This window comes from Heliconius melpomene, chromosome 14 (assembly GCF_056956725.1).
Source record: "Heliconius melpomene rosina isolate 202511_hmr_F chromosome 14, ASM5695672v1, whole genome shotgun sequence".
Lineage (NCBI taxonomy): Eukaryota > Metazoa > Arthropoda > Insecta > Lepidoptera > Nymphalidae > Heliconius > Heliconius melpomene.
The window spans coordinates 7423582-7436174 of NC_140402.1; the positions used below are offsets into that span (position 1 = coordinate 7423582).

At 33.2% G+C, this 12593-nt stretch overlaps 1 protein-coding gene across 6 annotated transcripts in view; it reads right to left on the bottom strand.

The window, feature by feature from the left end:
- Trpm (transient receptor potential cation channel, subfamily M) overlaps nucleotides 1-12593 on the bottom strand; it is a 177345-nt gene that overhangs the window by 22618 nt on the left and 142134 nt on the right. For 5 of the 6 annotated variants that reach the window (XM_085197316.1, XM_085197315.1, XM_085197312.1 and 2 more), the window contains exons 13-18: nucleotides 11502-11713; nucleotides 10798-10950; nucleotides 7650-7850; nucleotides 3594-3751; nucleotides 2477-2667; nucleotides 848-993 (exon numbers count right to left, since the gene is read on the bottom strand). In XM_085197316.1, the coding sequence (XP_085053442.1) occupies nucleotides 848-993; nucleotides 2477-2667; nucleotides 3594-3751; nucleotides 7650-7850; nucleotides 10798-10950; nucleotides 11502-11713 (1061 nt within the window). The remainder of the gene's footprint in view (nucleotides 1-847; nucleotides 994-2476; nucleotides 2668-3593; nucleotides 3752-7649; nucleotides 7851-10797; nucleotides 10951-11501; nucleotides 11714-12593) is intronic. The other variant, XM_085197314.1, reaches the window with a different exon arrangement.

Below are 12593 nucleotides of genomic sequence, written 5' to 3' on the forward strand. Positions count from 1 at the left end.
AAAGAAGACAAGCGTGAAATTCACTGGAACGATGCAAACGAATGCAAATTATCATTGCACTTTTTAATTCTGTACCGACTGCAAATTACGTAAAAATATTAATTATACAGATTTTATTATAATGAATTTACTCCATATAAATTATTCAACAATTAGGCTTTTGTACTAAGAATAATCCTCCTAATATTATAAATGTGAAAGTTTGAGGATGGATGTTTGTTCCACTTTCAAGCAAAAACTACTGAACAAACTGCAAAAATGAAACTTAGTAACATTGCTTATACATACATCAGAATAACACATAGGCTATAATTTATATGTATAGATTTTGTATAATTTTCATATAAAGTAACAATAAGTTTAAGCGGGCGAAGCCGCGTACGTGTCGCTAGTTAATTATATTTCTTTAGACATTTCCTATAAAATTTAAACTATCGAGTCTTTACAGTCATTAATATGTTTTTATATATTTTAGCATCCTCACATCTCTAAGATTTCAAAGCAAACAGAGAGACCATCGTTATAAGTCTATTCTCTTCACTCTCCACTTATATAAGAAATATTAAGACGTTCCATGTTGAATAATTAAACCCAACGGGGTGACACTGCACTCTGCCTAATCTGACTGGATTCTTATATTTTATGTCAATATAAAAAACCTTAATAAAGCTTTTTCTCTGTTCAAGATTTCAACCGACGACTATCGTTCCAAATGCGCAAAAAAAATATTATTAATTCTCCTAAGTAGGGATTGAACCCATACTGGTTCCACTGTTCCACAACTAAATTGTATTAATAAAATTGTATAATTCTTAATATTATTAACAAAGTTCTAAAATAAACTTACCCCTCTTATCAAATACCAGCTAGCTTCCTTATCCGGGTACAGTATCGCCTGTCGAGCGACCCCAAACGACATGAGCACAACCAGCAAGAGTACCACGAAGTATATCATGTTCTTAACCATTTTACCCATCATAGTGACTAGAGGTCCTGAAATTTGGAAATTATATTTGAGACTTCGATTCGCACTAGAGAGAATGAATTAGTTTTTTTTTCTGGCTTTGGTTACGTTGACTTTGGTTGTCTACACAAAATGTCTCGAAAATTTAGAATTATTTCCACTAGATTTTCTAGCTTGCTCTGTTCTGCGTAACGATTTTTTTTTTAAAAGAAATAAATTAGTATGTTGTTTTTGTTTAGAAACAGAAAAACGTCAACATTTATTACTATTGCATTATCTTTTTTCGAGATGAAATAAAACCAAATGGCCAAAACTATAATTAGCCAATATTAAATATTAAACTTACACAGCTATACTATAACTTATACATAGCAGATAATCATAAGTAGTAAACATTCAAAGTAAAATAATAAAAAAAAACACGTGAAACATATACTAAATTAAGAAATTAATATTTAAATACTATTTCATTAAAAAAACAAAATAAAATGTTATTACTCTATATACTATGCACCAGAATATCAGTATATTCTGGTAACAGCAAATTTAGTATCTTTATTTATGCATCATCCAATTTCCGCAACACCTTAACACTCGTATATCACCAGATCGTACTAAGAATTTTGTATATACAGTGTTTACATTATATGACAGACCTTAATATAACCACGAGGCGGTCGTGGCGCAGCATCGCAAGAGTGTGACTGTGACGCGACGGTTTTGGGTTCGATCCCCACTCGAGGAAGTGAAATATTTATTTACGTTTATCCATTTCTTTGCTCTGGTGTCGAGGCAAAGCGCGGCGTTGAGTTCTGCCCCTCATCACGCAATGCCTCCAGAATTCGGCAGAAAGTGGGGAACGGAGTGTCTTAACACTAGGTTCCATCTGCCTACCCTGTTGTATATAGCGTGAAGCTGACATGTGTAATAGTAAATAACATGAAAATTCTATTGTATAAATATGAATTTCCCTTTTTTTCTACAAACAAATTATTATTTAGGCATATATTTATAAACTGTTTAAAAAATATATTATAAATTATATAATTAATTTGTATTTCGAAAATTTTAATATCTATATCAATAACAGGTTCCATAAATGGATGCTTGCATTTTTTTTCAGCTTTCGCAAGATTTGAAGTGACAACCTATCGCCATAATTTATATTCTGTGCATTTTACATTTTGCCTCGGTTTATATACATTTATAATCATATTATTATAGAAGATTTCCATTTAATATTTCACAAAGCTTAGCGAAACACCCTCGAGACAGACATGATGAAGCTTTTCACTATAAAAGTTAGAGAAACCTGCAAAGTTATTAATTGTCAGACCATTTTTCAAGTATAATGCATAGCTTGTACGTTTTTCTTTATATTCTTTATTATTTTTTTTATCTGGGAACCAAGAGTTAAGACACTCCGTCCCCATTACAAGATTTCCGTTTACCACTTATCACCAAATTCTGAAGGCTGAATTCATTTTCAACATAACACAAAACATAACTCACCTAAATACTTATTAACTCCCAATATATTCAATATCCTCAAATACCAATATATAATATCTACACAGTATATGACGCGACCGACGTCCATGGAGCTGGCGCGGAGGCGGAGAGTGAGGCCCACGAGAAAGAATATGATGAAACCCGCGTCGTACGTGTTCCACATGTTCCAGGCCCACACGCTGAACTTATGTCTGTTGGGGTTATAATTGAAAATAATTATTAAAACGTGGAATATAATACTTGTAATATTAAACATTTTCTTTGTATATTCAAGCGTTAATGACAAGAATTCTGGAGAATTTATAAATATATTGAAATCTTCATCATCTCAGTTGTTTTATTTGTCGAACCACCCAAGCTAATTAAGTTATTGGTTAATCAAGTAAGTACGAGCCGCATATGCTTGGATTTTCTTCTGTACTAACTAGCTTAAAACTTAGCTTAAAACAGGATAGGCAGAGGAAACCTAATTTTAGGACACCGCCGATTTCTGAACTCAACGCCGTACCTTGCCTCGTATTCGGCGAAAAGTAGGGGGCGGATTGTTTTATACACTAGGTTGCCTCAACCTACTACATGCGAGATATAGCGTGAAGGTAGAAAAAAACAAAAATGATTTAAAGAAGTGTTATTTCCAGTTCAAAAGCTCCAAAGCTTTTTAAAGTTACAACAAAGAAAATAAACAATGCTACGTTTAAATTAATGGTACAAGATTAAACTAAATTGACTCATTTAGACTGAATTAGATGAAGAAGCCGCCATGTGTCGGTAGGGAGCCAGAGCTGGAGCCCGTGCTATAAATTGTGTGTGGTGATATAGAAGAGTGGTATATAAATCATGGTATTAAAATACGAATATATTAGTATGGAGAGAAGAGAGGGTAAATTATTATAAGGGAATTTATGGTTAGAGGGTAAATTATTATAAGTGTTAGGTGAATGCGATGGTAGTCGATTTGAATCTTGCTTGAAGGTATAATTTAAATATTTGTTATACATTTCCTACGATTACGATACTCGGGTCTTAGCACTAAGTTCCCTTTGTCTACCATGTTAATTGCGGGATAGAGCGTGAAGCTGAAAGAATAAAAGAAAAAAAAAAATGTTTTTAGCCTCACCTAATAGCAACAGGCTCGGACGTTATAATTTCTCTTATCTTCTCACATAAAAACGTTATAATATAACATATGGAGTATATCTCCGGCCAAGACGGCGTTATGTCCATCTTGACTAATACTGTATACGTAAACATCAGTAGGAACAATATGTAGGCGATCTGTGAACAAAGAAAAAAATAAGAAAAGAAAAGAATTCTCGAAGGCACAGGAAACCTGGGAAATCTATGGTTAATAGCAATATATATGTGATGCCGTAGGGCAGAGGTTGTGGGTTCGATTCCCACTGAAGGAATTGAAAAATTTAACACTCTCATTTCTTCGCTCTGGTAGCAAGGGAAAGCGCGGCGTTAAGTTCTACCACTTAACACACAAGGAGTCACTTAACACATACTAGGTTCCCAGTTTCCCTCTGCGTACCCTACTAAATGCGGGTTATATTAAATAGAAAGTAAATATCGGATTCTTTGAAAAAAACTGTAATAATAATTAAATTTGATAATGCTCCAAATAATTAATTTAATATTAAAAGTTTTCACATATTAATTCCCCTATGTCAGGCAGAGGAATGCGAAACGACAGACGCCCTAACTTCTAAGACGCTTCGACGTGCGAACTGTATAAGAGTAATATCATTATATGGCTGCACCTGAGTTACGTCGAAAGTAATTTTATCGACAATAGCAACCCGCTCGCGGCTTCGCCCGCTTGTACTACACACTTATTTATTTTCTCGTATAAATTACTTTCGTGAATAAAATATACCTTTTAGTGAATGGAAGTTAGTCAAAATAGTGAGAACTGCATTTAATTTGGTTAAGCCATTTCTGAGATTAGCGTAAACAAACGCACAGACAAACCGACAAACAAAAAAATAAAAAAATAATTGTTTTTAGAAATTCTATTACATTAATAAATGCCCCCAATAATAGATTTTCCCATATATTTTTCACAGACAGACAGCAATGAAGTTACAGTTTTTTTATATATGTATAGATGTAGCTTATGGTATAGAGAGAGATATGTTCCGTCGTCATGTTCAGGATTTGAACCCGCGCCTCTTGGAAACCATCCAAACGCTCTGACCATCTAAGCCATATTTTCTCATCGGGCCACGTCGAAATTCTTATAAGCTTGTTAGTTCTCTTGTTGGGGTACTCACGATATTGTATTTGCCGTTTTTTAGTAATTAATGTATGTATGTATAATTGACTACAGAAACCATACTGGTGCAGTGGGACAGTATCAGAATGTCTGGTTGTAGGTTCAATCCGCTACAGGCTTTATGTTTTCTCCCCCTTAGCAGGGTAGGCAAAATGAACCTAGTGTCAAAACCCTCCGTTCCCCATTCAATTTTCCGATACATTGCGTTTTGACTGTAAATAGTGAATATAAATAAAATTATTCTATCAGAAAATATTTGCTAGTTAAGTAAATAAATAAATATAAAAAATTAAATTTCATTTTTATAAAGCTATTAAGCTTTATACTGCACAAATAAAAGCAGAATGTTGTATGAATTATTAGAAAAAATGAATTTTTAATTTGCCATAAATAAAGTAAAAATCGTTGTGCGAGAGAAATTATATTTAAAGCTTGTCAACTAGTTTTAGTGATAACTGAATTGGAAGTTATTCGTTTGTGCGATCGACTTGTATTTATAAAGGCCGCCGTGGCGCGACGGTTATGGGTTCAATTCTCATTTGGGGAAATGTATTATTTTCAATTCCCTCTGGTAACAAGACAGAACGCAGCCTTCGCTACTTAACACGTCATATCTTGACAATTTCTCTGCCTATCATGTTATATGAGGGATACAGCGTGAAGCCATTCATTTTTTTAAATATTAACAAATTTCATTTTTGAAACATAAAATGGTTTTTACATATGTAAAAATTCCAGGCTAAGTAACAAATCAAATAAATTTGGAAAGCTTGTATGTTTTATAACTTCTGGTACTAAAACAAAAAATTAAAAGTCTACATATACCTATAAAAGTAATACCTTACGTTATTTAAAGGTGTTATTGATTTACTATAATTATCACATCATAAAAAGCAATTCATTTCAAGTTAACAGACAGGCGATGGTGTGATTAGAATATAGTTAATGGTAAAAACTATTTTCATTTCACATTTATAATACTATATTTGTAACATTATTGAAAGGTTACAAATAAGAATAGAAAATACATGTTAATGTTCACATTTTTGATTGTCACGCAATTCACGCATTATGTAGAGAGATCTAAGCGACAGGAAACTTACTTTTCAATTATATGCTAATTTATCATAAACTAGGGTTTTTTGCGGTTTCACCCACTAGGTTTCTTTAAGCTAAAGACAAGGCACACGAGCGCTCGGGTCACCTAATGCTAAGTGATCACCGCCGTCCACGACCCCGTGTAACACCAGAGGAGCTACAGGTGCGTTGCCAGCCTTTAAAATGCGCTTTTTGAAGATACCCAAGTTGTATCGACTTGGAAACACTGCTGCAGGTAGGCCATTCCAGTTCCGTGGAGCGTGGTAGGAAGTTCCTTTCCTTCCTGGGCCACGTATCCAGGTGGTGTGGATGGCATTTTAGGTCTAATTTGAATAACTAAGAGTTGTGAATTAAGCATGACTTGATCTAAGTGCTCGAGGTAACTCTAACAGCCATTTACACGGGTTACATTTAAATGACTGACGTGACGTACCTAATATAACCTTATAGCCTTTCTCGATAAATTCACAATACGACACAAAATATTATTTCGAACCAGAGCCATAATTATATACATGAAAGATATATTTCAGACGAATTAGTATGCTTTATTTAATTTTTCCTACATAAACCTCAAAACAATGGAAATTCATAGTTTAAATATATATTTATTAAAAATTATAATTACCATACGAGGTTATAAATTTTGTAGGTCACGAAAAATACCAACGTTTAAATATTCATATAAAAAGTTAAATTATAGTCTTTAATCTTTTATTTTTATAATCTGTGACAATAATTTATCGCGGTAGGAACGGTTAAACCTTTTTTTATATATTTTTTAAATAGGCATGTATGCATATTTCAAAAGCAGGTGACTCTGTTTTTTTAACCAAGTACGTTTAAATTTTGTGTTATTTTATGTTAAAAGGTCAAATTAAACACAAATACTACGTAGTGTAGTAACCTAGATATTTCAGTTGTAATACTTATATAGGTAAATGTTTTATTTTTTATTTCTACACATTTTCTAAATTTTATGGGGTAGGTAGAGACGATTTACTGATAAGATACTTCGATACTTCTCCTCTTTTATTTTATCAGCTTTACGCTGCATTCTCCGTACAACAGGGTAGGCAGAGGGAACCTAGTGTTTCTCCGTTCCCCATTTTCCGCCAAATTCTGGACGCAAAATTGCTTGATGAGTGGCAGAACCGAACGCCGCGTTTTGCCTCGACACCAGAGAAAAGACATCAAAATATTAAATAATACATTTTCTTGAGCAGGAATCGAACCCACAACCTATCTCGTTTACAATCACTCAATTATAATTCTCTTGAAAAAAAAAATTGTATGAAGTCTAAATAAAATATTTCGATGATACCGATCCGATAGGTTTTGGAAAACGCACATTTCATTTGAATTCGTTTGGTATGCCGACGACAAAGGCAGAGGATGTATTATTTTGCTACGTCAGCAAACGCCTCGTGAACAACGGGTAAAGCCTTTTTGGAAAATGAATTGGATTGCCATAAAATACTGAGGCCAGTCGTAGTATAGGGGCACAAGGGTGTGACTTGCCGCGAAGGTAGTGGGATCGATTCCCACTCGATGATATATCTACATGAAATTTATATTTTCATTTCTTTGCTCTGGAGGCAAAGCGCGATTTCGAAAATTTTGTTATTTTCATTTCCTGGATCCTTAACAAGGCACACTATTGTAGAGCACAGAGTGTCTTATCACTAGGTTCACTCTTCCTATATGCCTTATGCGGCATACAACATAAAAATCCAATATCAACAAAAATAACAAATATAATAAAGAAACTATGCAAATATTTACTAAGTAACTTACCGAATCCGCCCAAAACTTAGTGATAGGCGCCGTAAAGAACTCATATATCTTCTTCCTCAGTCTCAACGGCCTCATCCTCTTGTCCTCCGGCACGTGGTACTCGGGGAGGTCCCGGTACGTGGGGTCCCAACCGATCTTACCCACTTTGCCGTTCTGATCGACCCGGGTTTCGCATTCGGCTCCTGAGCCAATCAACGCCTGCTTGAGTATAGAGAAAATCGTATAAAGGTTACTACAAAAAATTCAAGAGTATGAGTTGAAATAGAAAGAAGCTGATTTTCTAATACATTTAAAATATTGTCTACTTTTTATAAGAATCTATAAGAGGATTTATAAATGAGAAATTATTGCAGTATTTCATAGTGACCGCCAAGAGTTAAATAAATGATAAAACATTTTTTTTTATATAATAGAAGTGCTTGAAGTGAATAAAAATTCTAATAATATACAATGTGAAGAAATTTTAAGTTTTAATAGTTAATAAAAGTTATTTAAAATGCAAGGTCTTATTTAATAAACACACAAAGCTTAATAAAATATAACAAATGATTGAAACTAGTACACGGAGATAGAAATCGAAATTAAAATGAAATATATTACACAGTTTATATTATAAAATAGAAGTTTAGTGAGAAGAGTGAAGTGATGCAAATGTTAATAAAACGTAAAAAAATATAAAGAAGCTTAAGCGATATTTGAGAAAAATATATAATAATTATATTAAATTATTTTATAATTTATAATAATGATATTTTTTATAGTGGTTACAAAACACAATGACAGAAAGTAAAAGTTGACTGAAATATTTACATAATATAGGCATTGCCTATTATATACATATGTGTTATCCCGATATAAGAGACAAATAGCTTATAAATATATGTTAATAAATAAAATAATAATAAACCCATTTCTGTTAACAATTTTAACATAATATTCTATTTATTTTTAATAGCACTTAAGATTATATATAAGATTTTTAGAAAATATAAAAAAAATACGTGCATTTAAAGTTTGTAGATAGACATTGAAGCAGCAGATACGTTTATTATTTGACCTAAAGGCAAATCCCAAAAGAGATTTAAGAAAGAAATGTAAATAAATAGCGTAAAATCATTAACTTTCATAACAAGATAGAAACAGCGCATTGCGTTTTCTAATATACTTAATATATATTTAAAAAAATAAACAAAAACAATAACTTGGCTCTGTGCTGGGCTGGGCTGGGCACTAAAATATTCGTGATTTCGCACAATTTGAAATACCTGTGTGCGTTTGCACTGTTGTCCCGGCGGTATTATCTTCTTTATAGTAAGAGTGCGCCGTTTCGCCACTCCGACCTAACGCGATATATTTTTACAGAGAAAATGGAACCTGCTTTTACATCAATTGAAAATTCTAAGTTTTAGTTGTAAAAATCTAATTTTCATTTATTTTATTACTAAAATGATAACGATTTTTTGCCAATTTACAACGAGATTTCGTCTTTACGATCTTTACGGTATATAGTCTTCAAATATAGCATTTTCATTAAAATTAAAAGGTGCTAAGTATTGAATTGTGTTTTTCTATTCTATCTCAAAATATACCTGAATGCTATTCTGGTGCGGCAAGACAGTCTTCTTAATAGAAAGTGTCCGCCGTTTCACTGCGCCGACCTAACAATGTAAAATAAGCACAAGTTGCTATAACCCAACGTTTGACCCTTTAAAATCATCATTAACTTTCAACTTTTCAAAATGTTTACTTTTTTTAGTTTATAGTATATGTCAGTCAGGCATATTAAAAAAATCGTACTTTTTCAAACTCCAAATTTTTGAATATCAAGAAAAATCTTAGGTCCTTCAAGATTTTTAGTTATTAAATCTCATTAATAGTATTTAACAAAATGTATCTTAAACTGCAACCGTTTAAAATAATCTTCTTGTCACATATTTCTTCAGGAAATTGAAAACTTTCAAAATTCAATAATATACTATTTCATATAGAATTTATTGAAGTTTCTCGGATAGTAGTATTTGAGAAACGCTAACGTTCGAACACCGAGTATTTCGTTCCATCTACAAAATTGATAGCTTTAACTGACAGAACTAACAGTGTGAAATTCTGGTCTATTGTGTAATACGAAGCAATAACTCACTAGAAATTTCATTGAATGGGCGGTACGGGCGGGTTTCGTGGTGAAATTTGTACGTTTAACTGGTTTTTAGTAAAATTGGTTAACACTTGGAAGTATAACGTAAGTACGGGTTCAAATCTAAAAATATATAACTCAGAATATAAAAAAAATTGCCTTTGCAACAATTGACTGAATGGTTGAAATATTAAACATTTCTTTTTATAGTTAAAAACACAAAAAAATACATTTCAGTTTTGTCCTACTTTTCTTCGCTGCAAATATCTGCTTTAAGTGCTTTAATATGAAAAAAACTTTTAGTGTAGTTTGCCTAAAACGTGGTCTGGCCTCGAAAGATAGTGCTAAAATATATTGTGGTTACAAGAACGGTTATTTTTTTCTTTTTTCAACTTCGCACTTCCCACATATAGCAAGGGTAGGCAGAAAGAACGTAGAGTTAAGATGTCAAATTTTAAATTTTAGTTTCCAAAGCGGTTATGTAATAATTATTTGGTTAAAAAGTACCTTCCCATAATATTTACATGATTTTTACAAGAATTATTATTTACATTTATGAAACCGTCCCAACGTTAGTTTTAGATTTATGATTGTTATGATGTGAAGCAAATGTGCATCGTAAATTATTTCAAATGTATAATTATTTATATTGCAACAAACGCATTTAAACTAACTTTTATATAAATAATTTATGTTGAATCTTATAGGGACATTGAGGCGCATATTTATAAATTGCTCTTAAGTCTGAGAACGGTCTTGAGATACCGTTTCCATTCATAGATATATAATTTATGAATGAAAATGGCATCTCGAAAACGATCTTAGATTTGAGAGCGGTTTACAAATAAGGCCATAAAATAAGAAATAAAATAATTTCTTTAAAACTAACAAACGTAACGATAAATTAAAATTGTTCAATGACCAAAAACAATTATATTTCAATCTTATAACCACATAATTTCGTGTAACAGCAAAATATATAAGCGATGGAAGCAACCAAACATAAAAACATACCTCAGGGTCGTTGGGATCCTTGGTGCTCCTGTCGTCCTCCATACTCTCGTTCTCTAGATGCTCCTCCTCCGTCTGCGGCATCAGCTGCAGTTCCTCCTTGGACTTGAACTCCAGTTGCAGAATGTACAGTGGGCACAGCAGGCTCAGTATTACCTTAGACCACGACAAAGCCGATGTGGCAAACGCTAACTATATTGACTTAAGCATCACATGCTAACTAATCGACGTCGATTATGCTGAGGTTGTTTCATTATGGCGACGGCCTATTTGGCTTTGTGTTCAATAGCTTTGTGTAGATAATAAAAAAAAAGTGTGTGTATTTATATAGAAAAAAAGCATAATAATATTCCTTTAAAAAAGTAACTTAAATTGGATATTTAGATGAACAATACGCACACACTTTTAAGTCAAACTTTTTCAAATAAATTCGATACATTTATACAATAATCTAAATATTAAAGCCAAACCAAAAATAAATATATGAAACAACCTCACAAAAAAGGGTGACATTTAAATATTAATCAAAAGAAAAAAGGTAATAATCGGCGTCTTTCCATGCTCCGCAAGCGACTCCTCGACACACAGACATCTATCTCGCAATCTTGGTTACGATTCTTATTATCTATAACTACTACGTGCCAATACAAGTCTGTGCGTTAACAGGATGAAAGAAAGTTACGTGGATTTGAATCTGATAGATGTACCTTTAGATTTGTGTTCTTCCGTGTCCTCAGTCCTCCCATCCAGAGGTCGGCTAGGATGATTTGAGAACAGGGATGGGCGAGGAGCGCGCGGTGGTTGGCGGCCACGGCTAAGCTTAGGCACGTTTGTCCTGACCAGTTCTGGAGTTCGCAGGTTAGAAGCTGTTGGGCCTGGTCGTCGTCTTGTCGATAACAGTAGTCTAGAAGTTCTAATGCTGAAACAAAATGTTGTTGATAATTTTGTTGAAGTAACCATCAAAGCAACCCTCAATATCTAAGTAAATAATAACAGTCAGTGCAGATGTGGATATAACATTAACATAAATTCGATCAGAGATTGAAGTTGCACCACCCAATGCAGACAGAATCATTTACCGCATAAGGCTAGTTAACTATTTATATTCCCAAACCATTAAATATTATAGAATTGCTAAAATATATGGCCATAACAGATAAGTGAATTTCGACCTCGCGCTATTTTTTTTTTAGGTTTGTATTCCTTTAAATAGCAGGGTAAATAGAAGGAATCTTGAAGCGTAGTTTTAAGAAACTCCGTTCTCATTAAGACACTTCCTTTCCAACTTTCCGCTGACCTCTGGAAGCATTGCGTATGCATACGAGTGGCGAAACTTACCGCGTTTTGCCTCGTTACCAGAACGAGGAAATATAAACAATAAATATGTCAGTACCTCGACTAGGAATCGAATCCACCACCCATATCATTTCATTCCATTCACTCGCTCTCCCGCCCCTGTAGCAAGACCACCCGCAAATTTAACTAATCAAATCCCAAAACCATTAAATATTATCACCTAAAATATATGGCCATCAGAGATAAGTGAATTTCTACATCGCGCTATAATTAAATTAATTCACGTTAAATTAAGCTGCGAGCCGTCGAGCGTAGCCTATTGACCTGGACCGCACAATCCTAGCGGTTTCAATCAGTATGCAATCTGGTGTACTCAGATATTGCATCTTGAAAAATATCTACTATTTATTCAAGTAGAATTTTCTGAAAAGATTCATTGAAATTTCTGTATAGAAAGTGTTTTGTTGTGGTATTAAAATGTGAATGTTGTTTTAACCTCAGCT